This window comes from Sparus aurata, chromosome 7 (assembly GCF_900880675.1).
Source record: "Sparus aurata chromosome 7, fSpaAur1.1, whole genome shotgun sequence".
Classification (NCBI taxonomy): Eukaryota; Metazoa; Chordata; class Actinopteri; order Spariformes; family Sparidae; genus Sparus; species Sparus aurata.
The window spans coordinates 4,943,647-4,971,337 of NC_044193.1; the positions used below are offsets into that span (position 1 = coordinate 4,943,647).

The 27,691-nt window shown below is 42.5% G+C and overlaps 1 protein-coding gene across 2 annotated transcripts; it reads left to right on the forward strand.

Annotated features, from left to right (window-relative positions):
- The first annotated feature begins 44 nt into the window (after positions 1-44).
- fam120c (family with sequence similarity 120 member C) lies at positions 45-26,903 on the forward strand. 2 transcript variants are annotated; one of them, XM_030422194.1, is made up of 17 exons: positions 45-1,628; positions 4,533-4,779; positions 4,961-5,043; positions 7,074-7,202; positions 9,157-9,259; positions 9,378-9,451; positions 9,904-10,097; positions 12,630-12,792; positions 12,876-12,959; positions 13,125-13,296; positions 15,486-15,735; positions 16,491-16,605; positions 17,380-17,589; positions 17,700-17,940; positions 18,217-18,352; positions 20,417-20,480; positions 20,657-26,903. In XM_030422194.1, the coding sequence occupies exons 1-17, from the start codon at positions 1,113-1,115 to the stop codon at positions 20,912-20,914; spliced, it is 3,039 nt and encodes a 1,012-aa protein (XP_030278054.1). In that variant the 5' UTR covers positions 45-1,112; the 3' UTR covers positions 20,915-26,903. The 2 variants fall into 2 exon arrangements, with proteins under 2 accessions (XP_030278054.1, XP_030278053.1); XM_030422193.1 differs by having other exon boundaries at positions 1,113-1,628; positions 9,823-10,097.
- Positions 26,904-27,691: the final 788 nt, after the last annotated feature.

A 27,691-nucleotide genomic window follows, 5' to 3' on the forward strand; every position in this document is an offset into this window, starting at 1 on the left:
GTTTGTGGACTCCATTACCCAGCTTCCCCGCGGCCGCGCCTCCTCCCTCCACTCCCTCCGCCTTCCCTCCCACTCCACTGGGCCGCGAGGAAGTCGCAAGATGGCTGATGTCGCTTGGAAGTAATGTTCCCCTCTGCAACATGAAGCCGTGAGTGTGGAAGAAAGCGAGGGAGGCACCATCGGGCTTTTATTTTTCTTTTCTTTTAGTTACTTTTCTTTTATTTCGTCAAACATCCATCTCATTCCGCGTCGTGTCCGCCCCGGACTTGTCTTCGGGAGTTGACGCGTCAAATCACGCCGGGGACCCTGCCAGCAGCTAACAGCTAGCCACACAGTTAGCAAATGTTAGTACAGCTAGCCAGTGAGCCAGGCACACAGCTTGTTAGTTTGTTTTAATTGATATTCTGACACCTGCGACCCAACAAGCTACCGCTACGCACGTGGTGACATTTGCCCGAGGTAGTGCAAGTGTAAATGTCAAATATTGTAGCTGTCAGATAGAAATTAAGATTTTGCAAGCTGCTCGGTTAACATCATGTCCGCGAACTGGCCATCCAGCCTGTGGGTTGCTAACTAATGCGCAGTATTGCATCTGATTCATGTGCACAAACCAGCAGAATAACTGTTTTGTAGGCATTTGTCGATAATATCCACCACCTTGCTGCATTTCCGTTATTTGCTGCCAACTACATTTTTGAAGCTGGTTATGTTAAAGCCAAATTATGGGATCAGGAAAAATGTTGAACTTTTTCTGGTAGTAGGTAGCTACACTGGCCTTGCTGGCATCTAACCAAAAATCCACAGCGATGGACACTAAACTGAGCACCCACGACCAAAACTGAGAAATTGGCATTTTGATATCTCTGGATAAGTAACGCTAGCTGACACACTAGTTCAGCGGTGCATGGTGACTCATTTCAATAGTCTGGGTGACAGATAAGTTGTTTTGCAGGGTTAACTAAACTACAGTTAGTCACTACATCGGAGACCAGTTAGCTTGCCTGAAGTGCACAGCTAGCTACAGTCTCGCCCCACATCACATTTCAAACACGGCGTACAGAACGTATTCAGAGCCTGCTCCCGGCCAGACACATAGGCTCAACAACACCGTCATGGGAGTGCAGGGTTTTCAAGAGTATTTAGAGAAGCGGTGTCCCGGGGCCGCAGTCCCGGTGGACCTCCTGAAGCTTGCCCGTACCGCGGCCCGCCAGCCCCCTCACCACCATCACCCACACCACCACCCACATCACCCCGGGCCCATGCCTCCCCCGCCCCCGCCTGCCAGGATCCTAATCGACGCTGACTCCGGCCTGCAGCGCCTCTACGGCGGCTACCAGACGGACTGGGTGTGCGGGGGTGAGTGGAACGCCATGCTGGGCTACCTGGCTGCTCTGTCACAGGCGTGCCTGTACCAGGGTGGCCTGGAGCTGGTCGTGGTTTTCAACGGCACACTGGGGAAGGAGCGCTGGCCCGAGTGGGCGCGGCGAGCTCAGGGCCAGAGACAGACGGCACAGCTGATAGTCAACCACGTCGGCAGCAAGGCCACCCCGCCTCCAAGGGCATGGTTCCTGCCCCCGGCCTGCCTCAGCCACTGCGTCCGCCTCGCTATGTTCCGCTTCCGAGTGCGGGTGAGCAATTTGTTAAGTTGTTTTATTGTGGTCATATGGCGTGCATTGCATTTAACACTTGCACTCTCTTGTTGCACGCCCATGTAGTAGCTGACATCATGCAGCGATGTTTTAACTCCTTCCACTTGGCAACCAAATGTAACTACCTGCTCTAACCACAAATAAATGAGTCAATCTGGAATTCTGTTATTTTAAGGTTATACACAAATACAAACCTAATCTGATAAACTGGCTGCTTTGCTCTCACTGCCTCTACAAGCATATATTTCTGCCTCTATCTGTTGCCTGTAGCGGGCCTGCTCTGCTCTCTTGTATTTGGGATGGTCCACTGGGAGGAGGAATGCATCCAGTGCAACAGATTATTTTTTTTTTTAGATATCAGAAGCAGTGGCTACTGGCTAAAACAGCATGTGCATCCTTGTTCAACATGACCTAGCCTAGCCTATATATTACATAACATGAACTCAATGAACCTGTCATACATTGTTGAGGAACTGCTGAGTGGAAAGACTATTTATAGGTCCCCCATACCTGAAAGTAGTGCATTACTAATGACTTACTTTGTGCATTTCAGTAACCTATTGGCTTGTTACTATTTTATCTGATATGAAATAAAGTAGAGTAAGGTGGATGTACTATATCTGCCTCTCTCTATTACTAGAGAATACAGTAAGGTGAAATAAAGACTGTGTCATCCGACTCTCCAAAGCAGACGGGTTATAGGCTAAAGAATAACATGTTTGATAAAGGAAATGTGAGTCATAACGTTACATTGAAGGCCTGCAGTAAATGCAGCTACACCGCTGATTGCCTCTCAAGGTTCCCTCCTGTCATCTTTACCCAGCGGTCTCTTTTTTTTTTTTTTGCTTTAGATCTACCCTCCCATCTCCTTGCATGCTAGTATTAAAAAAACACAATGCAATAGTGTATGAGATGATTCTTGTTAGAATAGAAAAATCCCACCCACATTACAGTACAACTCGTTCTGATGTTCCTTGTGCGTGTACGGCATCATTACTCACAGTTCCCGTGTGTACTTGCTTGTTTTTCCTTCCTGTATTCTGAAATACAGTCCTATTTCTGCGCCTTCAAGTATCTCACCTCTGCTTGGATTACACTTTTACTAAAGTCACTGTTTTTCCCCCTCTGTGCAGATATTGCTTTGGTGTCCTACTCAGCATTACAAGTACTGCACACATGTTTGGTCTGTCTGTTTGGAATGATTGCATACATTTTTATTCTGGGTGAAATTGGTTATCCGCTTCAGTTTTATTTATAGGTGCGTGACACAAGAATTAATAAGCAGTTTGAACAACTTTGTCATGAAACCGATTCCTCAATCAGCCTTGCCTTCCCTGCCCCAAATTTGTCGCTCGTTAACTAGATTTTTAATGGAGTAACTATATCAAATTATTTAGTTTTCACGTTGATTAACTCTGACGTTGATTAACAAGATTAACATAACGATTCTGGCTTAATCATGAAGCTCCCCTGTTCTCGTTATGTGGCATAACCATGCACCTCATTCACCAGAAGGTTTCTGCATGAATGTCCTCTAAAGCAATTATTTTGCCCTAAGCCCCGGTATCTTCATCACAACCAGTAATTTGGAACTGATTGGCACAGTACTAACTTTCCACACACTTATTTTTGCAAGCAGACCAATTTTATTATTTTCTTTTCATTGCTATTGAGCTTTAGTATGTAGTTTGTATGCCAAGTGTGTCAGCTGTCAGTCATCTCTATCCTCTTAATAAACTGAGTATGCAGCAGCGACTGCTAGCATGGTAGCTCATCAGTTTCATAGATGCCAGTTCATCTTTTGCTGTGTTTGGGTGTTTCATGGTCTTTGTGAGATTGTACAGAAACTAATGATTATTATTTTCCTGATTTAAAGAAATATCCAAGGATAGAAAGTTTTTAAGAAGTTTAAAACATGATCAACAGAATTTGAAGAAACAGTTTTGATGTGAAGTCAAAACCTGTTGTGTGTTTCAGATGTTCTCGCTGTTGTGTCCAAGTCAACAGCGCTAGCTGCGCAGCTAACTGAGTTAACTAGCTGTCAGCAGCTCTAGTTGACAGCAGTTAGTGGTTATACTGGTGGTTATTTGCAGTATGAATTCTACAGGTGGCCAATTGTTACATGAGCCTTTAATCACGAAGGTTTTTTGATGAAGTTGGGCATATTTGCTTGAAGAATGACTTAAGCAATAATCAAAATATTTCAAGATGCATTTTCTGATAAACTTATCAATTAATCAACTCATTGAAGTTCTAAACTATCGTGATCAGGGCTGAAGCTTGTGATTATTTTCATTGTTGATCATTTTTGTTTTTATCAATGAGTTGTTTGTTCTATGACATTTCAGCTTTTCCCTGAAGCCCAAGATGACATCCTCAAACATCTTGTTTTGTCTAGATGGACACATAATTACTTTATTGATGCTGGGGGAATTTTAGAACCTAACGAACCAATGTAATTATGCGGTATCATTAAATTATATTACTGTCATAGAGGAGAAAAACAAACTATTCATGTTTAAGAAGGTGGAATCAGGGAATTTTGACCCTTTTTTCTTTAAGAATAACTATAAACTGAACTACTGAAAATAGGAATAAAGCACATTAACATAATTATAGTGCTAATTTGTAATAGTTTTTCGAAAATGTTTTGATTTTAAGTATGCATGCTATGGTATGTTTCTTTTCTGTCTTACATTCTAGTGTGGAGGATTTATACCTGTAATCTTTCAATACATTTTAATCAAAATACATGAGAATACAAAATCAAAATGGGACATGGAGCAAGACACATTACTCCGAGCAGGATGTAAACATTTCACGAGGTGCCGTACCAGAGTTTGTCTTGTTATGACACAGCTTTTGTCCTCTCCGCATCTACAGGTTGTACAGACCTTGGAGGACCACCACCAGGAAGTGCTGTCTCTCTACAGGGACTTTGGATTTGCTGGCCTGATCGCTCAGGATTCTGAGTTCGCCCTCTGCAACGTCCCCGCCTATTTCTCCTCACACGCGCTCAAACTGAGCTGGAACGGCAAGAACCTGACCACACACCAGTACCTGCTGTCTGAGGCCGCCAGGCAGCTCGGGCTCAAGACACAGCACCTGCCATGCTTCGCTGCTCTGCTGGGTAAGGAGCAGCACAAACTCACACACAAATACGGCAAATCAAACATGTATCACACTTTTCTCTGACGCTCTGTCACTGAAACACACTCTCCAACCTGTGATTTGTATTTTTGGCTCCCCTCTTCGTCTGTCGTCCTTGTTCATTGACACAACAAACATTTGAGAATGTTCCTTTCTTGCAGGAAATCATATTCTGCCTGATGAGGACCTGGCTGCCTTCCACTGGAGTCTGCTGGGACCAGAACACCCACTAGCTTCTCTCAAGGTATGTTTCTAAGTCCTCTTAAACAACAGCCTTATCTTGGAAAAAATACTAGCTGTCATGTCATACAGTAATTACTGAAATACATGAGCCCTGATTTGATTTAAATGTAAACAGAAATAGACCTTTATATCCATTTTTTTCTAGTTCATTATCATTCAGAGAAAAGCCTCCTTGTTATTCTCCTTACAACTGTATTAATTTGCTGTTGCTGAGTGCTTCTTCTTCACAGTAAAATCCTTTAAGTGATTATGGGGCATAACACTTTCCCATCGATGTAAGGCTTTTATAATGTCACAGGAAATGGTTACTTTTCTTAACAATTTGACATTTATATGAATGCATCCGTGATATGAAAAAAAGATAGCATAGTTATCAGGAGAAATAACATCCACTTAATTACAAAATGACAACCACAAACAAGAATCACAAAGAAGAATATTTTATAATCCCAACACTTGTCTGCAAACATGGAACATATGTGAAATATAAAAAGATTGAGAGCTTTTTTGTAATGTTAGAATATTTGGTGCATGGTCCAGACAACTTGGACCATGTTTGATTAACTGTCATCAAAAACTGACAGAGATCGAACCTCTGTTTTTTCAGTGCTGTGTGTTCGTGGTGTAAGTGTGATAGCAGACTTGGAGGTGGTGTGATGTATGAAAACAGACTGAGCAGAGAAAATGCCACTTCCCTGCTTGCCATGGCATTCTTCGCCTTCGCTTAGTCTCTTATTATCATATATGTGAACACACTGTTGTGCTATATTGGTAACCAGTGACACCAGAACTACTGTCCTGTCTCGTAGCAGTACACAAAATTAGCAGTTCCCTGTGAACCTCGCTTTGAGGGTCACAGATTGATATGTTTTCATTGCAGCAGGGAAAACAAAAAGAGGAGGGAATAAGATTCTTCAAAAGTCATTTATTGTGAAAACTGTGAACATTGACAAACCGTGGTAAGCCAACTTTTACGCCATAGCTGATAAGCAGTTGATGCGCTGCACATGTGTTCCTCGTGTGCGACTGTGTGGACATATATATACGTTTTTGGCAGGAATTGATTCGGTCATTGAGCGTAACGAGCTGAGGAAGTTACATACCAAACCAAACATGCTGAAGATTGCCTACTTATGCAGTAAAAAATCAGGCAGCTGTGTACAAACTTATAAACTTAATACCGATATAAGCATTTATAACATATCAGAGGCATCTCTGATACCGTTATTATTATGGAACATCCCCAGTGAAAATACATTAGCTGCGAACAATAGCTGCTAATGTTTGTTTCGATAGATACCTTTTAAATCTATCTGTCTGACTTTAAAATCATTTCTCTTAAAGATATAGTTAATAAAATAAGAAAAATGTGATTGTGACGTGACTTGAAACAGTAAGAACATGTTGTAATGTGCAAATGTTCAGATATCTGGCCGACAGTGAGCTCTTGTGAAAAACTCTCTAGTCTTTCTCTCATCTCTCATAAAACCGAACATCTGAATTACATTTTTAAGTTAATGAGCCAGAGAAGAGCAGGATCAGAATCAGATGCAGCTTAATTAATGAGAAAGCCTGAAGTGAAGCCATCTTCTCGATGCTGTCTCTTTTTATTTCCACCATGGGCTCCATAGAAGTATTTGGATAACCAGAATTTATCCTTGAATCAAACTGTGTCAAATAGTGAGAACTGAACAGTTACAAAGATGTAATGAGTTTGACTTGTGTAAAGGTCAATCCCTTTACTTTCACAATAGAACACAAATGCCCTCTGCAATGTTCTGTCAATAGAATAATGCCCAAATCTGTAAACTATCATCAACTTGTAATTTCAGTGACTCGGTCCATCTGTTGGGCTCTGCTGCTTTTTCATGACTAGATAACCGTCAGTCCTGTCCTCTACAACACCACTGTACAATAAGTAGCAATATGTTTTTGTCTACTCGCATGAAATCAAATGTTCAATAACTTTCAAAGTGTCCACCCCACCCAGTCAGGTATATGGGGATAAAAACCTGTGTTGTTCTCTCTCAGGTGCGAGCCCATCAGTTGGTGCTGCCGCCCTGTGAGGTGGTGATCAAGGCCGTCTCAGAGTACGTATCCTCCATCAAAGACCTGGGAAACCTCGATGCCATCGCCAGAGATGTCTTCAAACAGTCACAGGTAGGTCATGTGTACACTGACCTTTGTCAATGATCAATACTTTGTGATTTCCAGTTTTTTTCCATCCACCACTTTATGCGGTGAAATCTTGATGTAAATATAAGATCTACGTGTCAGAATTTGAAAGAAAGCTATATATAACAGCTGGTTTCTGACCTGACACACCATCCTGTTGCTGATGGTTCAATAGGTCACGGCTGTTGACACAAGATCTGAGTCAGCATTTGGACTTCCTCACACATCAGGGCTGAACCATAGAATTACACCACGCCTTATAGATTAATCCGTGTGCTGAACAGGCTTGTCTGGCTTCAGTTCATCATCGCATTGAGCTGCAGCAGCGTTTGAAGTGTTGATTACTCATATAAGACACATTGTGTCTAAATGTCTATAACAATGGTATCCAGTCATGTTGAGTGTCTTTGATTTGAGCAAGTAGAGTTGCAGTGTGAGGAGCCTTTTGTCAAATCTGCATCCTTATCCTTATTGAATCAAGGGTTACAACCGTATAGATTATCATGGTGCAATAACCTTTCCTGAAAATATGGTTTCATGATATCACGATATTACACAATAAGTATTACTGTGAAACATGTTTGCTTCATTTGGTGGTCAAGCTAAAACTGCATTAGCTGTAATTAGGGATCGACCGATATGGATTTTTTAGGGCCAATGCCGATACGATTCATCAGCCTTAGCCGATGACCGATACGGACTGCTGATTTTCTTGAGCCGATATTTGGAGCCGATATTACTTTTGCTCCCTCAATTTACATCATAAAAATTACACAAATAATGTATATATGTAATCCAGCAACACGGAGCTGCCTGTGGACGCCTGTCTGTAAATAATGCCGGACCGGCGAACGCAGCAGCCCGCATCGGCTGATGCTGATACATGTAAAAAACGCAAAAATCGACCGATAATATCGGCCAGCCGATGTATCCATCTACCACTAGCTGTAATGGCTAAAATCTAACACAATGAAGCAATTAGTCGATTAATCTGTCTGTCGATTATCAGAAAATGAATCAACAAGTGTCATTGCAAAAGCCAAAAGATTTCAGTATTACAACTTTCATTGATACTCCATTGATTTGGTGCTTTGTTAATACTCCCTCAGTAAATTCTTCTTTATGAAATCATTGTGTTTTCAAGAACATATCATTATTATATAACAGTATACATTCAGACGGAAATATAATTCATTTTTTGTTGACACTATAATATTTCACTGGAAACAAATTTAAAATGTCAATAAAATGAATAATATTCCTGATATCAATGACATGATTGCTTTCTACGTATCCATGTTGAACAGTATAGATATTAATATAATATTGGCTTTTTACTTGCAAAGGTTTTATTGCACTTACAGTAATTAGAGTTGTTGTCAGTCACTCAATTATATTTGGAGTTATCTTCATCTGGTTCACTTCACTTCCACCGCTGCCTCTCTGCTGACCTCGCTCTGTGTGTGTGTGTGTCTGTGTGTGTGTGTGTGTGTGTGTGTGTGTGTGTGTGTCTGTGTGTGTGTGTGTGTGTGGAGCAGCTCAGCAGGGGAGCGGCTGCAACAACGTGGTAGTAAATTACATCTGATCATTACAAAGCACCAATAAATAACTGTTAACGTCAGAGCTTATCAATACCACAGCATTTTATAGTTTAGCCTCAGGGCCTGTTTAAACTGGGTTTCGGGACCCATCCTAACCCAGCTGGAAGTATTTTATGCCTCTCTTTGCCCCATATGACAGTAAACTGAACATCTTTTTGGCAGTTGGATGAAGCCGGTTATATTAATTATTTATTATTTAGCCAACACGGAGTTAATAAATCACCACTTTGACTGTGAAATTACTCAGGGAATTACTCAGCTCTTACTCAGGACATTTAACCGTCAGCATCCCAGCATGATATTCAGACAACATAATGCTTTGTTTCCTTCGTTTCCAGTCTCGTATGGAGGACAAGGTGGAGCGATTCAAGAAAGCTGTGGAGTATTTCTCAGCTGCCTCCAAACCACGCTCGCCCAACATGGGGCCCTCGTCTTTCATCTGTGAGTAGTAAACGGCGAGCTTTAGAAAATAGCACCACTAGTATACGTCACTGTGTCATCGTTTTTGGCTCATTAAATATGTTAATTTACCTCCCTGACTTTTCTGTCTCTGCTGTAGTACCTGGGTTTGGACCCAATCCATTTGGGGGACCACCTGGTCACATGGGACCGATGCAGCCTGGAAAGAATCAGGTAGATTCCAAATCTCTGTAATCCTTCGTCCTGTTTGATGTAATTTGCTCTCTGCTCTGCATGAATCTACATGTAGTAGAGTGGATTACGTATTTTTTTTGCTCTTTGAAATCCCTTTGTGGCATGTGCTCATTTAGGGGAAACACTGGCTGAGGGAGGGGGGGGGTTGCAGTCCTTTCCATCCCAAATCCCCCCCACCAGCCTTGATTAGATGCTTCTAGTTTGATCTGAAATAAAATAGGGCAGTAGTTCCCGTCCCTGAGACATCTTCTCCTCCTCCCTCCCCTCTTTCTCTTCTCTGCTCCTTCTTTTCTTGTTGCTCCTATACTTCTTTTCTTCCCTTTCCTCCTCTCCTCTCTGTCAAATCACAGTTCCCACCTCCCCAGGTTCCAGGGTTTAAGCCACCCTATCAAAATGCTCCATATGGACCTGGCTCCACCCCTCTGTTCCAGAACCCACCGCCGCCGTCCCAAGACTGCAACGATTCACTGACGAACAAGATGGGCTTCTCTGATTGGTCAGCTCCATATGATTCCACTCAGGGGGGAAATCGATTACCCAACCATCACACCAGCACTCAGTCTGGTCCCTCTCCGTCTCCTTCCTCGTCATCAGATGGAGATGAACCCAACGACAACAACACAAAGTAAGACACTGAGCCATGTTTACACTTTTCAGGCATTAGCAGACTGTGAGCTCCTTAGTTAGATTCAAACGAAGGGCGGGCTTTGGCTTTTTAGGTGGAGCGAAGCACTTTACATAACACTTGTTTGGAGTAAACACAAGAGGAGCTTAGCTTTCAAGGTATGTGTACAGCTTACACTTCACAATGATAGTGCCCATGAGGGAAAGGGCACTTGACATGACAGAGTAAGCAAAGTGCAGCTGAATCCCAGATTGTAAATCAAATGCTGCAATAAATAAATCATGCTGTGTGCATACATATTATAATGGTTTGTTTTCAGCTAAAATAAACCTGATCGAAGTCGATCCTTTCTTTAATGTAGTATAACGTTTTTTTCTCACTTTAGCCCGCGAGTGTTGAAATTTCATAGAATAGAATAGAATTACTTAATTGATCCCAGACTGGGAAATTATTTTGTTACAGCAGCAGTGCGTCCGCAAGCGCGAACGCTTGTCAACGTCAGTCCTGGGGGGGGGGACACGGACGGACGGACAGACGGTCATCAACTCCGTCAGCCGGGGGATGGGCGGACGCTCATCGCCGTCAACCGGGGGACGGATGCTCGTCACCGTCACGTGCGGAGTATAGCGGCGCTGACCTAGCGGTATAGCGGCGCAGCACCGCTGTTCCATCGTCTGGGGAGAACCCTGATGTATATACACAGTGCAAACTAAACTATAAACAATAATAATCTTTACAAACGTACAAGAAATAAACAATTTCTATGAATGTTCATCCCCTTAAAGACAGCTTATAAAATGAGCATTTCACTGTATACATGAGTGAAAATTAAGGGTGCACGCTACAGGAATTTGGGGCTGATTTGACCCAGATTCGCCCTGCCGATAAACAGTTCGGTCCAGAAGGTCAGCACAGCTTGTCTGGTAATGTGACGGCTGTACAGATCCAGTCTTAAACCATTCTAGCTGCTGGGATGCCCCCAGTCTTCAGCAGTATTGTCAAGATAAATCAGTGAAAAAGGAAAAATCCCAAACTGCTAACTGACTCATTGGGGATGTGTCTATAAATATCAGATGTGTAAGAAATTAATTAAATCCAGATGACTGCGATCGTCATGACGTCAGTGCTTTCACAATAACCTCTAAGAGCGATATCACGCAGCAGCTGATGGTGCAGCCACGTATCTGTAAACATTTTAGCTATTGAAGCTTACATTAGTTAGCATACTACTGACAAATAAAACAGATTAAACTGACAGTCTCACAATCTCACCTCCATTTCTCCCTGAGAATGGACAATCCATCTTAATCTTGTCTCCCCAAAATGTTCTCATTCAGACAAATTTCTCCTGCTTTCTCACATCAAAGTGCTTATGTTAGTGCAGCAAGTTTGTCGTGTCACAGTCTCCATTTTGTTTATTTCTGCGTCCCCATGAGGTGGTGCATCGCTTCCTTAATAACATCCTGTAGTGTGTGATGCGCCATTATTTTCAAGCCGGTGCATGTTTGAGATTAGAGACAAGAAAATCTGCGAAGATTCTCTTTATGTGCATGATGCAATCTGTATTCAAAATGGATTAGGATTATTAAACTCCTGAATATGAACACAGTCTGGTAAGTTCAGAAAATGACATCACTTTACTGTAATGAAGCCTTTAAAACAAAGAAAAGACAACAATCAGATCACCAAGACAATATAATATGGATTATATTGCTCAGCCCGACGTCAAATGTCTACGGTAGCAGATCATATCAGCTGTCACTAAGTAGCGTTAATTCTAGCATTAAGTTGGTGACAGGCCAACATAAGACCCGTCTGCTATGTGGTTAAAGTGCTCTCTGAAAGCTCTCAGCTGAAGATTGTTTATGAGGGAAGAACGAGAATCTCAACGGAGTGATCTCTCTCCTCTGTAGCAGATCAGGTCACATCAAATTTAGGAGTCGCATTCTCCAAATTAAACTTTCATCCATATAATATCAACGTAATTTAAGCTTATAAATGTAATGATAAATGTAATATTTTGTATCAAATCAGATACATTTATCCAACCATTATGTAAATATCAGATATGGGACTGGGGCCAAAAAGTTACTTGATCAGGACATCCCTCAAGTCCGTTGGATGGTTGAAAGCTCTTTCCAGGATGCAATGGATCCATAGCAGCTCTATATCATATCGCACACACTTGTTGGCTGACTTTTTGTCAACAACCGTACGGTGTTAAGTGCCGCGGCTTAGAGTTTCAGGGATCACAACTACTTAGAAGGAGAACGGAGCTGCAGGGGAAATCATCTACTGAGGATACGCGTGTGTTTGGGCGGTTTTGTCTGTTCATGTTTTGTTGTCTTTTAAATGAAAACTTTACGAGTCCAAATTGTGATACCTTTGACTTGTGGAGTATGGTAAGAGTCTGAGAGACGGTAAAACAAAATGAACATCTATGCAAAATGTGTTTGAGGAAACACTTTCTCTGCCGAAGCTCTGGAGTCAGGCCAGGATGACTAAACTCTCCCATCAACCCTTTTTTCTCAGCCATTTGACAGACAAGCCCTCTCGGTGGGAGGATCCTGCCGGAAGGGGGGGCTCGGCCTCTGGAGACGGTTCCCAAGGCAACGGGAGCGGGTCAAACATTCCGTCACTGTTGTCTATGGCGACGCGGAGTCACATGGACATTACCACCCCCCCTCTGCCTCAGGTGTGTACATTAGAGAGTTAACTAAACACAGCTGTAGGACGTCTGGAAAAGTTACATTTTGTCACTGTGTTTGCTCATTTTAGGTCAGTGCTGAGGTTCTTCGTGTAGCCGAGCACAGACACAGAAGAGGACTGATGTACCCCCAGATTTTCCACATATTGACCAAGGTATGATGTTTCATTTTTCTTTGCACCTCTGTCTTTGAAAGGCCACCTCTTCTTGAGTTAAACAAGAGTTATAAAAATGACAATGGAGGTCAAGCTCTTGGTACTTTAAACTCTCCTGTTATTCACTCTGTTCTTCCTTCTCACTCTACCCACCGCACCCCTCAGGGAGAGATGAAGATGCCAGTGTGTATAGAGGATGAGTGTAACTCTGAGCTGCCTCCTGCCTCTCTGCTGTTCCGTGCTGCCCGACAGTATGCATACGGCGTCCTCTTCAGTCTGGCTGAAACACACCGTCGCCTGGAGAGGCTCGCTCTCCGTAAGAGGGCTCCCCTGGAAGGTAGGTCCCGGGACTGAGTAGAAGAGATGGATGATGGGAGACATAATGATCATTGTCGTGTATGTGGACTGTAGATATACCCACATTTATTCATTGATTGTGAGACATTTTTCCACAGAGCTATAACATAGAAATAAATGTTATTATACAGGTATTTTTTTCACTGACCGGGGGATCGATTAGAACGTTGAAATGGAGTTTTAGCTAGCTGCGCTCTGAAATGTTGTCTTCCGGGCAGCCAGGTAACTTCAGGATGGATGTTTTTTATATTTAGGTTACTAGTGCAGTGCCCGTAAGAAAAGTGTATTCCTATAAAAAAGTGGGAGGTGAAGGAGCTTTTTCATGGATGGCCAAATGAGGCTGTGTTTGAAGGTGGGACGTCAGGGATATTTAGGTTTGTTGTGAAATCTGATATTCCAGGGTATAATTGGCTGTTTTTGACTATTTTTGATTTTGCCATTATATTTCATCTTAAAAGCTATTTACTTGGTGTCATTATTTTCAGCACAACCTCACATGTGTGACTGTACAGTTACTTTTTTTATTTTGACATACTGTATTAACACAATGGACCTAAAATCACAAAAAAAAACATGAAATCCGAGTAGAAAAAGTTAGATTATTTTACTGTGAAAACCACAAATATGTTTAACAAACCAATTTTTTTTTTTTTTTTTTTTACTTATAATGCAAATATAAATTGTTGTTTATCTAAATTTATGCATACATTTTAAAAAATTACAAAGTTATATGTAACTATTTACATTTAAATGCAGGCAATGCTCAGGTCTGCCTGAGCTCCTTCCAGCTGAATGAAGAGCTGCACTGCCTGCTCCACATTCAGCTTCTCCTCATTGTTTAGACTCATTAAACAAAAAACCGACTCCACTACTCACTAAACACACTACACCAAACACTACATAACACACTAACTACACACTCCAAACACGCTAAATGTCACAAATCTCTCAACTCTCACACACCGACCATTGTTGCCTGTCAGTCATCCGCCTATGTCCCTCCCACAACTTCCTGTTCCTCAACAACCAAACTTGCTGCTTGGACACTTTCGTGACAAAAGCCAGTTTTTACTGTTTCTTCCTGCACCAGAAACAAAGCAAACGTGACGGCAATGTTCGCGAAAAAGCGTGGCGGACATTATTTACCCTAGGTCCGGTTTTGGACGTGCCGATGCTTCCGGTCCGTCGCCTCGGGAGGTGGGCCGTGTAGTAGCGGCTAGCAGCTAGCTAGCGGCTAGCTACACACAAACATCCACAGATTCCGATTCCACTTTGTTGTCTGCGCGTCTCCGGATCTCCTCAGACCCGAACAGACTCGGTCCGGACTCGTTTAATCTCATTAATCCACAACAGTCAGTTTAGACGAACAGAACAGAACGGGACCGAACCGCCGGCAAAATCCCGGTCCAGCTCGCGCCGCTGCAGGTATAAATCCGCTTGTTTCTTAAGGTGGGGGGTCGCGGTGGGCTCTGCAGTGATTGGCTCTGGTGCGCACGTGACTGTGGTGGCTCCGGTGGACAATGCTCGTGGAATTTGTAAAGCATTTATGAAATAATTTATTAACGGTATCATTGCAGTCCAAACAAATGCGAAATAGCACACCACTGAACCACGCAGCAGCCATGTTGAAACTCTCAGGTCAGTCTGATCCTGATCCGCAGAGATATTTGAGGAACATACACACACAGACAGACAGACAGAGATTCCGTGTATTTATAGATAGATATTGTGTGACTGTTCACCAATGTAGTTGTTGCAGCCATTTTTTAATGTCACATAAACCTAGAATATTTGGATATTGAATAAAAAATAGTTATTAGCTTTTCAGGCTGCTGCCTAAAGGTTGACGACTTGTTGAGTGGATCGTTCAGCCGCCTGGCAGGAGAGAAGCTAGGACTTTATTCCATAGTCGTAGATAAAGATCAGTCTGCACTAATTTTATTAGTGTTATACTATTTGTTGAATAAGATTTCGGCAGTGGGAGTAGGATTGTTTCTGACTCATGTGATACAAACATTTCCAATATTTCCAGAGGGCTGTCAAGACCAAAAGACCAAATTTATTGAAATAGATGTAATTTCCAAAATGTTTTTAGCTAACAAAATATTCTTCTTCAGTCCAAATTGTTCATTTTTATACCGACATGCTTCTGCTGTCTCCGTGATGCAGTTCCTCCAGTGATTGTCAAAGAGTGGAGCAGCGGTAAAGCCAAGTCAGCCCTGACTCCAGAGCTGATTCCGGCCCTGTGTTTCCGGGAGTGGACTTGCCCCAACCTGCGGCGGCTGTGGTTGGGCCGTGCCAGTGAGGACCGCTCCAGGAGAACCAGGGCCTTCCTTGCCTGCCTACGCTCTGACTGCCCAGCCCTCCTCAACCCAGCACAGGTCCCACAGCATCTGCTGCTCATGTGCTGCGTGCTCAGGTATGACTCATGAGCCCCTCAGTGAGAGAGTGTATTTCAATTTTTAGCTCTTACTTGGCTGAAATGTTTGCAGACGAATTAAATTCTATGCGCAACTCTTTTTAATAATTTACTAATCGTTTTAGTAATTTTCATTTGGCAAAGAAGCCCAAAATGTGCTTGTTTCAGCTCCTCAGATGTAAGAATTTCATGCTAGGTGTTTTATGATAGAACATCTTTGGGTTTAAGAATGTTAATTTGGACAAGACATTTGAAATCATCATCTTTGGCTCGAGAAAAAACTGATGCATATTCTTTTGTTGAAACCTGTTTCTCTTGTCATATTCATTTTAAGGCACGAGACTTTTGTTCGAAGTGCCCTGCGTGCAAATGTCATCTAATTCGCCTTTTTCTCAGAGGGACATTTTGCAGAAAAAGACAGATTTTAAAGGGAAATGACATCCTCAGAATTGGCTCAAAATGTTTAAAAATTGCAACAGAGGAGTGGGGGAGCAACGACTGTGGGAGGCCTTATTGCCTAAATAGTGTGTCATGCGAAGGGTCAGTGGACACGGTTTAGACTGAGTGACCATCACTCAGTGTTGCATGCAGAGCGTTGTAGAATTGACAGCCTTGAAAAGCTGCTATCAGTCTCTCTGTTTGTGTGTCGGACAGATGCGTTGCCTAGAGAGAGTCGCTGTGTGGGAACCTGTATTGCTTTCACTTTAGTTCTGTGTCCCTATTCTAAAGAGAGCTTTGTATTTCTTCCCTCTCAGGTATATGATGCAGTGGCCTGGGGGAAGGATCCTCCAGAGACATGAGCTAGATGCCTTTCTGGCTCAGGCTGTTTCCAGTCAGCTCTACGAACCCGACCAGCTACAGGAGCTCAAGGTAAGACTACACTCCCTCATTGTCAGATAATAATAGGCAACAGAATACCAACGATTTCTGCATATTTTGAGTTGGCTTGTTTTTTGTGGTCTTGGTGTAACATAAACACATTTTAGTTGCATAAGAATAATGCATCATCAGACTCAGTGGTACAGCTCCTTGATGTTCAAGACTCTGTGTATTTTTGTACAATTATGCTTTTTGTAAATTTCATGGCAGCAGCACTTTTCAATTAAGTTGGGACAGCGGCAGCAGAAGACTGTGAAAGTTGTGGAATGCTCCAAATTCACCTGTTTGTAAGGTAAACAGGTTTAATGGTAACAGGTGATAGTATGACGAAAGGCTGAGCTCTTCACCAGCAAGGATGGGGCCAAGTTCAACACTTTGTGAAACATGATTGTAAAAAAGGATATTAATAGATTGCCTCAGGAACACTTCTTGTAAATAAACAGTGTATATATGCAAATTATTGGATTCTGTTTATACTTTTGATTTTTAAGAGTGTTCCAACTTTTCTGGGAACCGGTATGTTGTCTTAATCTTAGAAGACTCCTTTTTGGTTCATTAATAAGCAACAAAAGGTTTCACACATCACATCTTGTCTCAAAGGAGACAAGATGTGATGTGTGCCCACATACCATGTGTTCAGGACTTCACGATTCACAACTCTTCAGCGCTGTTTCTTCTTCTAGCATCTCTACTACTCGTCTCCGGCAGCCTACACTTGCTAAACCTAAAAAATGCTGTAATTCTACATTTGTGGGTGTCTGTTAGGTGGAGAAAGTGGATGCCCGTGGTGTGCAGCTGGCCTCTCTCTTTATGGCCGGCGTTGACACAGCGCTGTTCATCAATGATGTCTGCGGCCAGCCGTTGCCATGGGAACACTGCTGTCCCTGGGGCTTTTTTGACGGCAAACTGTTCCAGAGCAAACTGGCCCGGGCTGCTCGTGACCGGGCCGCCCTGCTGGACATGTGTGAGGGGCAGGTACGAACCTGAGTTCATTGTGTCTGTGTGTGTGTAGGCAGACATGAAGATGGTCGCGGGTCGCTTTTAGATGGTCGCGGGTTCACCACAGTTGTCTTTCTGCTCTGCAGGAGGAGCTGGTGTCCAAGGTCGAGAAGATGCGTCAGGCAATCCTCGAGGGCATCAACTTCTCCCGCCCTCCTCCTCCTCCTCCTCCTCTTCCACCTCCTGCCTTCCTCCCACCAACAATGGTGCCCCCTTTCTACCCAATGCCTCCAATCTACCCACCACGCCCCATGGGCGGCATGCCTCCTCATCATCACCCACATCATCCACATCACCCAGCGCAGCACAGACCCAGAGCCTTCCCAGGTACAATGATGCTCTCTTTCCACCTGTTGCTTTCTCTACATGGACACTTTAAAGCATACTTAGACTTTTAAATGGATGTAGACTTTTTTGTTTGAAACATCAAGATAAAACATGAAAATGAAAGTGCTACAATGCAGTGCATGTTAGTCCCAGATTGAATTTAATAAAGTTGAAGATGGTACATATTGTAAACAAGTTAGTATGTAGTTTGTAAGTGGGACAAATCTTTAGGTTGTTATTTGAGTCTGTCTCAGTTGTCTTTTCTTATGTCTTCAGGCATCCAGTCCATCCCCCCTCAGGGAGGGAAGCTGGAGATCGCTGGCATGGTCGTTGGCCAGTGGGCTGGAAACAAACCAATCCGTGGGAGAGGAGGGTTCAACATGCAGGTGGTGTCGGTGGGAGCAGGGAGAGGGTGAGCAAGATGATGAAATTTAATCGATACAACTTTGACACTCTGGCTCATTAAACCACCAGCTTTCCAACATTGCATATGTTGTCATGTTACAATGTTTACGTCCATTCTCAAAACATTGAAATGCCTTTTAGTCATGGCAAGTAGCATTAGCATGCATTAATAATATCTTTTTCTTCAATGGCAAACAGGCTGCTGTATAGTACTGTTACAGACTGTATGCTTATAGAAAATATTCCTTCAGTCTCAGCTCCAGAGAGTGGTGGAGTAATTTATGTTTTGCAAGTCATTGCAGTTACCGGCAATACCTGAAGATAACAACTCAATTAAGGCAGCAACATTAGCTAGATGGCTAACAAAGCACATTTAAGAACACATTTAACTTCATTATGTATCAGAGTTGACTGCAAAGCACACCAAAGTGCTTTTTCACTGCATTTTTGTAAAGGTGGGAATCTTTGACAATCTAACAATTGTAACCATGCAATCATGCAGTTAACCTAAGTGGTCTTAATTAAATTACTGCCGAGGAGAAAAAACAGCAAAGGAAAAGTTAATCGTGTGTGAAGGTAGATTTTAGAAAATTAACCACATCAGTTTGGAAGTATCTTATGCGTCCTCTGTCACAGTTTCAACACCTTTTTACAGTTAGTGTAGTTATTTTACTGCAATTTCCCCGTTTAACAAGCAAAAATACAGATTTGCAACTAATTTAGATGTGTGAACAGATTAGAGGTGGTTAAAAATATTGATTCATCAATGCATTGCAATATATTTTTTCCCAATTCAGTATCGATTCAGAAAATCCTCTGAATCACCGTCGGAGCTGCGGAGGCGGGTAGCCGATGTCTGACGCACCGCTCTTTTAGAGACTGTAAACTCTCAGTGCAGCCGGTCTCACCCTGATCGCTGCACCGTGCGCCCGCGGGTAGCACTCTCCTCCGGGGAGAGAGGGGGGTTCAGTGTCAACGTTTTACCCCCTCGCGTCTAGCCGGAGGGCGGAGGGACGGCGGTTATGTCTATGTTTATGTCAGACAAAAATGAACCATGCAGTCCCAGAAACAATGGCACTTTCTTATGGCACTTTCTCATGGTTGCTCTATTTTATAATTAAATACATCGTGTGCCTTTGTTTACATTTCAGTTCGAACTAGAACTTCCTTGAGGAAAGATTAATAATTTAAGATTACTTTTTTTAATTTAAAAATGATCAACAGGTGCTACTACTTACTACGTATTACTTAGTCGATATCGAAGCATTTAAATCAATATTGAATCAAATCGATATTGAATTGAATTGCGACCTAAAGAATCGAAATCAAATCAAATCGTGAGGTTCTTAACAATACCCAGCCCTAGAACAGATGCTTTTGGCTGTACATCAATCTACATACAACTTTGATGATCAGTGTCAATATTGCTGATCTTGCAGCACACTTACTGTCATTAACCTGCATTTATGTTTCTATCTGACGATGTCATGATCCTGAATAATAGTTTAATCTGCAGGTCACCAGGTTCGTTAAAGTCTTGTAACTTGCTGCAGTGTGTGTTGGCCAGCAGGTCACCAACACATGTCTCTAGGTGGCAGCATATTTACTAAATGCTTTGCCCTCATCTTTCAAGCTATCTTGTGCAGAAACATGCTTAGATTCTTTGCTTTTTTGAAGGTGAACCACAAGATAAGTCTAATGTGTGCGTGCCCTACACTGTTCGGGTGCGGCCCCGTGCCCTCTATGTTGAGTTTCGACTTTTTTCTCTGTTAAAACCAGATTTAACTAACGCTCTGGGTTTTTGTTAATTAACAAAAACCTCTTTTCTGGCATTTGTGACTTGATTCAGAATCAGTGAAGTTGAGAATCATTCCAACAGTTCTATCTTTTTCAGAGAGATGTAGGGATTGATGAGTGAATTGTCTTGACATAGGTCAGTTGAACTTGAAGTGAGCATCCTGCATGGATTTACTGAAATCTGTGTTGAATACTGCTGGGTTTGGACCCTAAAGCAGACTACTGATACTGGTTGTTTTCCACATAAAAACTTCTTTCCATGTCTTCATCACAGGAGGGGTAAAGAGATTCCAGCGAAAGTTAGGGGAGTGAAAAAGACACCTGCAAACAGAACACAGGTACGTCATGAGACATGGGCCAAACCTGTACACGAAGCTCTTAAATCCTGCTGTACATTTTCCTTCAGGAGTTATGATCAGCAGAGAACATCACAGCTATACATTCCCTCTGTCACATTCCTACTTGGCATCACTTCTCCTGCTGTTCTGTTAAGATTCTGTCTGTCCCCCTCCAGACGTCGTCACCGCCCCCACCCAGCTCTCCCCCAAAGCCCTCAGAGGAGGCGGGCTCCACGCCAGAGGTCGCGACTCAGCAGCTGAATGGCAGCTCAGCAGCCTCCGCCATCGGCCAGCCCTTGGAGCTGGCCCCCCTGGCCCAGCCAATCCCGTGTGCCTTAGCCAGCAGAGACAACCAATCAGAGGGGGTGGAAGTGGAGGCCCCCTGTTGCCTTGACGACTGCCCGTCAGACGGAGCACTACAGAAGGAGGAGTGAAGGCATCCCTCCCAGGATGCACTGCTCTGAGAGAGTTCTCTGTGTTCGACTGCCTTTCCCTGTTTTTGTAGCCCTGCCTGCTAGCTGTGCACATCATCACATGGAGCAGGAAGTGAACGGAGGCTCCTCCTCCTCTTACCTGCTGCTCCATGTGATTGGCTCAAGCAGTTAGCTGTTACTTCCTTTTTAGTTTTCTCATGTGGTTTTACATTGTTTTATGAAGAGAGGTTTTCTCCATGAGTCTGTAAGCGCCCCACCCCTCAAAAATCCTAAACGCCTCCCTCCTGCACTCAAAGTAAAATAAGCTTGAAGCCCCGCCCCCTCCCCATTTAAAGCCACCTTTTAAACGAGCCCCCTAGTACGTATGAGAATCTGTACAGTTTGAATTTATTATTTTGTGTTTAAATGGTCCCATTGTATGAATCTCTGCACACAGATGTTAAGCTTGCGGTTACGGTGACAGAATGGATGTGGTTTCCATGGTTACAGCATCTAGGCCTGGTCGCCATGGTTGGTAGTTGTGTGTTGATGCGGTTTGTTGCCATAGCCATCTTGTGTGAGGTTTGTCTTACATGAATTCAGAGAGTTGTTCAGAGTTTGACTCTGGACATGTGCAGTGACCCTCATTCCTGCAGGCTAGCAGCACTGCTAAACACACAGTGTTAGTATACTTACTAACAACAAATCTCTTTATTGATTGATTGGTTATCTATCAAAGGAGCACTTCTGCACCACCATGGTATTGGCGTGCTATCTCACTTTGACCTATGTAGCATAGCCTAGTGCTTAGCTGTGCTAAGAAACCCCATGAATTTATGCACCTTAAGCCCCAAAGTATGCAAGATATTACCCCGCTCCTCAAAAAAGAAAAAGTGCATTATTATATTATCCTCCCATCCCCCATGTCCCTTTGTCCCAAAGCTTTGATTGTATTTCCCCAACAGATGCACTTGATGTTGTATTTAAATATAATGAAAATTTAAAAAGCCCCTATACAGGTTAATTGACAGTGTGTGAGGGGTGTCCCCCGCGCATAAGTAAATCATTATGACATGTAGAACTACATTTAAAGGTAGAGATCTATTTGAGAGACGTCAGAATGTGAACAGAGTGGTTTCAGACAAAGAAGCACTTTGTTTTAAAAAATGTTAAACCACACTGGACAGTCCTCTACCAGGTGATAAAGAAATGAAAAACTCTGAGGCACCTTCTGGAGTTAAAGGCCAAAAAGAAAAAGAATAATGCTGCCCGGCAAAAAGATGGAAATGAATGGTATGGATTTGGGTAACTGCTGCCAGGCAGAGTTCCCTTCAGACTGGCCTCACGTTCAATCAAGAACTTTGCAATGAAGCTGAAAGGACTCCTGATCTCCATGTCAAGGATTCCTGCAAATCAGATTTCTTAAAAGTTATTTCCAAAGTGTATTTTAATACGGCGAGCCGACTGAGGCAGCCAGTGATATAAAAGGGGTGTGGCAACAACGCCTCAAAGATCCCTCCACCCTCTGGTGGTGATTGAGCAACACTGAGAGCTGTTGCCCCGCAGAGCTCCGGTGTGTCACTTTAGACCAACAGGAAGCACTTCCCTGCCCTGAAGTACCTCCGCCCAACACAGCAGAGGCTTTATGGGCTGGATCACATGACAGAAGAGAGAGAGTGAGAGAGGCCTCATGGCGGACCCGAGTGTGCCGCTCACAATCTGAGACTTCTAAGATAATGAATTGTTTTATTAGAGCACTTATGTTTGTAGAGAATGAGATGTGTCCCCCATAGTAGATTTCATCTGACTACGGAAATACAACTTACCATTTACTGGTAGCACAACTGCAAATGTATAAGCAGTAGACCGACAGATAACTGCCTGAGAGATGCTGGCCATGAACATTGTAATCTCTATAAACTTACTACTAAGAGAGGTTGAAATGAGCTCACTATGTTAAAAAAAAAAAAAAAAGGCAAGTCAACAAGAAGCACCTTATTTTCTTACTATGTTGATGACTTGTGCTCTATCGTGTGCCACAAAATTGACATGGAAAAAGCTCTTCTGAAATGCCATTTTGAAGGACAAAACCCTGACTATATATGTAAGTGTTAATGTAGTCGCGTCAGACATCCCCTCAGTTATGAACTCAACCATTACAGTGAAATGCTGACAGTTCAGCCAGCCATGAGTGTAGGCCTACGCTCATCGTCACAGGGCTGGGCCACGCCGCCGTCTCTTACACCAACACCAAACGAAACCAGAGGTTCGGACTTTTGTTAGCCGATATCGGTAGAGATGAAGCATGTGATTGCTGTAGGTGTTCATAGGTTAAGAGTAGGTAACAGCGTCGGGCTTAACACAGGACTGTAATAAACAGACACCAAGACTAGGCTAGAGAATATAGCTCCACTGGCCGAAATACTAAGTCTAGAATTACTAGGAGTCATATACTTAACTGCTTTCAACTTTTGACATTAGTACAAATACGTGTATCGCAACAGTACATTGTTAGAAGATGGCTTTTTCTGCGGCGAGCCAGAGTGTGATCTGGTATACGATGCCCTCTCTTGATTCGCTCGCCAGATAACAGTAACCACACACACACACACACACTCATACACACACATATACATACATATATATGAAGACAAACACACACACATGACAGACAGGTATTCAGTTGCATTTGTTACCAGCAGCATTCTCTCTGCTTTTGTGCTGAAGTGATTTTGTGCAGTTTCAGTTCCCAGTGGAGTGGTCGTCAGTTCATCAGAGATCATTTGGTAACACATTCTACTGACTCTAAAAAAAAAAATAAAAAATATGAAAATAAATCCCACACGTTCGAGTTTGCATGGACGGATTTTAAAAAAAGTACACGTTAGAGGTGTCCGGTAGGCACAGAAGCAACCATATATCCACAACACATCGACACAGACACACACACACACGCGCAAACATACACAAACACAAAACACACACAGATACATAGATGTTAAACCCTGAGTTACACAGTAGCTAGTATGGATTAAAAAAAAAAAGTCAACACAATACATGATGTAGTGTCCCTCTCTTGTCCTTGTCTGTTTTAGTTCGATAGATATTTGATCAGTGATTTTTATGCTTGTTATCCTAACTCCCCCGCCCACCCTGCTATGACACTTTCTCACCTCCCCCATCCCTCTCTACACCCCCAAACTGTTCATTCATTTCTTTTCTCTGCCCTACAATATCCCCCATAGAGTTACATGCAGCCACACATACACACACACACACACGATACCCACTGATTCTCATAAAAACAGTCACACATAAAACACACTCAGATATTTTACACACAGTTAATCTCCCCCCTCCTGTATCTCAGTTCTCTCTTTCACTCTCTCCACCTCCCTCTCTGCCTCTCCTTTAGCCCGTAGGACCGTTTCTATTGGCCGTTTTTCTCTTTTTCTCTGTGGGCTGCCCCGCCCCTTAATCAACCCAACTAACAGTAAAGGTTATATTAACGTTGATAATCAGTTTCTGTATGTATCTAGCCAGAGTCTGGAAAAAAAAATCAGAAAAAAAAATCAAAAACGGTTTTATTCAATTGTGCAAATGTGTTTTTTCTTACTATTTTTAATGTTATTACATCTTCTAATCTAATCCTTCTACCATTGCTTCAGTTAGTACTGAAATACGCTTAGCCAACCTAGAGATTTGAACTGTAATGATTGCGATTTTCCTTACCTGTATTTTATATGGCATCTTTAGACCACCGTTTATTATGTACGTAAGTAAATATTGCCCGTTTTTTCGAATTGAAAATCGTCGTCTGCACTATGTATTATGATTCTTCTCATAATATCCCTGATAACAATTTTGTGGTCGACTCATTATCAATCTAAGCTGAACTCTGCGCCCTTGCACAAAGCAGCGAAACATCTCTTGTAAACACCTGAGAACCAAAGTACACCTAGCATCCCCCTCTACACCCCTATAAAGCCCCCATAGTCCCCCTGCCCCGACCCCCCGACGTTGATGGTTTGCCCCCCCGAGTAACAAGTTTTCTGATGAGTATGATTATATATATATTATGACATTACAGCACGTGTGATTTATCTGACAAGTCTGTGAGGCAATGGTGTTTTTTGTTTTAAACACTGTGGAGACGCAGACAGACAGGGAAGAAGGAAGGAAGTGTGTTTGTGTGGACAGAGCGAGCGAGTTGCAAAAAGTGTTCAGGCTCGCTCGCTCGCTCGTTGGCGCTCACGCTCGCGCTCGGTCGTAACTTCTATATTGACTGAATTCAAGGTTGTGTGAACCACCGCACGCGTTGACCTCAGATCTACACTAATAACACAGGAAGGAACGACACCTGACAAATATGCTTTCAGACGTGCTGGGGTTTTGGCGCCCTCTTTTGCATTTTTTTTTCTCACATGTAATTGCTGTGCTCTCTCAAGCTTGCCTTTTTAAATTCTCAGATCCAGAATGATAGAGCAACTTATTACTACTCCGAGTCTCTACATGTGTGAGCATGGAGGCTGTTGAAAGAGGCTGGATTTTCCTCAAATAAACAAATCTGAGATTTGCTGGTCTTCAAATAGATGTCACAAAAACAAAAGTTGTCATCTCAGCATGAGTAAGAAGATCGAGACCCAAACACGGTTTAGTCTATAAATGGATGAAATTTATTATTTTTATTGAGGGAAATGCCGTTAGTGGTCTTGTTTCTAATGTTTCATAGCGCTGCAGTGATGAGTTGATGGACAGAAATTTAAGTCACTTTTAGAGCAAAAATGCCAAACATTTGCTCGTTCCAGTGCCTGAAAAATGACAATTTCATGCTTAACTTTGCCACACTGTTGGTTGAATAAAACAAGTAATTTGATTTCATCACACTGGGAAAAATTATAAATTGAAATAATAACATTAATTGATGATGAAAATGGCTTTGTTTCTTTATGTGACAGTAAACTGTGTATCTGAACACCTTGGGCTTTGGTGGCCATGTTATAGACCAAACTGTTAACGTCAACTGAGAAAATAATGCACAGATTGATTGATTGGTAATGAAACTTATCATTGCAGCCCTAGAAAACCTACACGTGTGGCTTTGTCAGCGATTTACAACCCATGAATTTCAGCTCCATAATAATCCATAAAAAAAAGGTTTTCTGGTTAACTTCCAGGAAGACATTAACGGCCAAAAATCTCAGCTGAAGTTGTCACGAGGAAAATTCCGCCTCTGTGCCTGATGATGAAATGATAAGAGCATCCTGCCTCGCTGCCTACGCAGATGGGAGCTTCACTGAAGAGCTCGACAATGTAAAGAGAACCCAAAGTCCCAGAATAGAGATGTACTATGTAGTGTTGTAGACGTTAAACAGTGTTATTGTCTGTCATACAGAGTGTGGAAAGGAATCATCGGTTTTGTTGTACCTGTTCTGATCTATTTGCAGGATTCTCACAGCATTTTGTCCAGTTTGAATAAAGGTCCCTATTCTGTCTGTCTCTCTCTACACTGCCACTCCCCCCCTCAGAAGCTCCAGTATAATCCCCCCAGCCCTGCCCCCCATGGACGAGTCCCAGTCAAAGGGCTCGAGTTGATCTTTGTGGGCCAGTTCTTGTCATGGTCAATCACAGCCACAAGTCTACCAATGCATGTACTTCTGTACCCAGGGCCACCTAAAACTACCTGTGCAGCGAAAAGGGTTAAAATTTATCCATAATATTATTGTTATAGAAATATTATCATCATCATTATTGCTGTTATAATTATGGTTGGTATAATTTGTCATCATTGTTAGCATTATGGAAGCACCAGACTGTTTGTGGAAAGACGAGAAAAAGAAAGCTTTTTTTTTTTTTTTTTTTTAATTGTCTGGCTGTTGGTGGTCTGATCTCACAGAGGGAGGGGAGGAATGGTTCAGAAAGAGACAAAAGATGGCAGTCATGTTTGTACTGGTTGGGAAATGACTTACAGTGCTGAAATAAAATTTATTCTTTTAGTAAAAAAAAAGTATTTGTTGTGTGCGGCGTCTTGATTTTTAGATTTAGCTTCAATATTGAAAGCGCAAAGACAATTTTGACATCGGGATGTTGGCTGTAAAGATATTTTTGCCAATGATAAAAATAAATCTAGAAGATTTAGAAGATGTTTTTGGTTTAGAAATGTGAAGTCTTGACAATTTACGTAGATATGTCTTCTATTCTACAGATTTCTTTGACTGTTATTTCTTCTCATTCAGGTGAAAATGTTTGGAACTACAATTCATACATTTTGCACCGTAAATGACTAATTGCTAATGTGGCCTCAGTGCATTGTGGGTAATGTAGGCACCAGGCTTTGAAAAGCAGTCAACTGATCTGGCATATCACTCATATATAACAATATTGTCCTCATTTTGGATAGTTAGAAAATTAATGCAGCAAACTCCAAAAATATCCCCTGCTTTATTCCTCATATTCTTCTTCTTCAAGATCTGGTGACTACATTACCCATAATGCAATTTAGCCACTGTATGACATCACTTGAGGCAATTTATCAGATGACATGCAGCTTCCTCTGGAGCTGCAAAAGACCTTTATAATATTTTTTCACATATGTAACAGGACTCACTCAGACCTTTAAACACACTTTAAAGTGAGAAATTGGTGGAGTTGCCCTTTAAGTTTTTTCCAGGCTGCATTCCAAGTCTCGTTGTAGGCGCCTTCCACGGACGTAAATCTCGAGATATTTGCTCACGTTATCATGAGCTCCACTCCGCTAGATGGAAAGATGGCGAGGAGGATCCGCGGATCCCACATGAA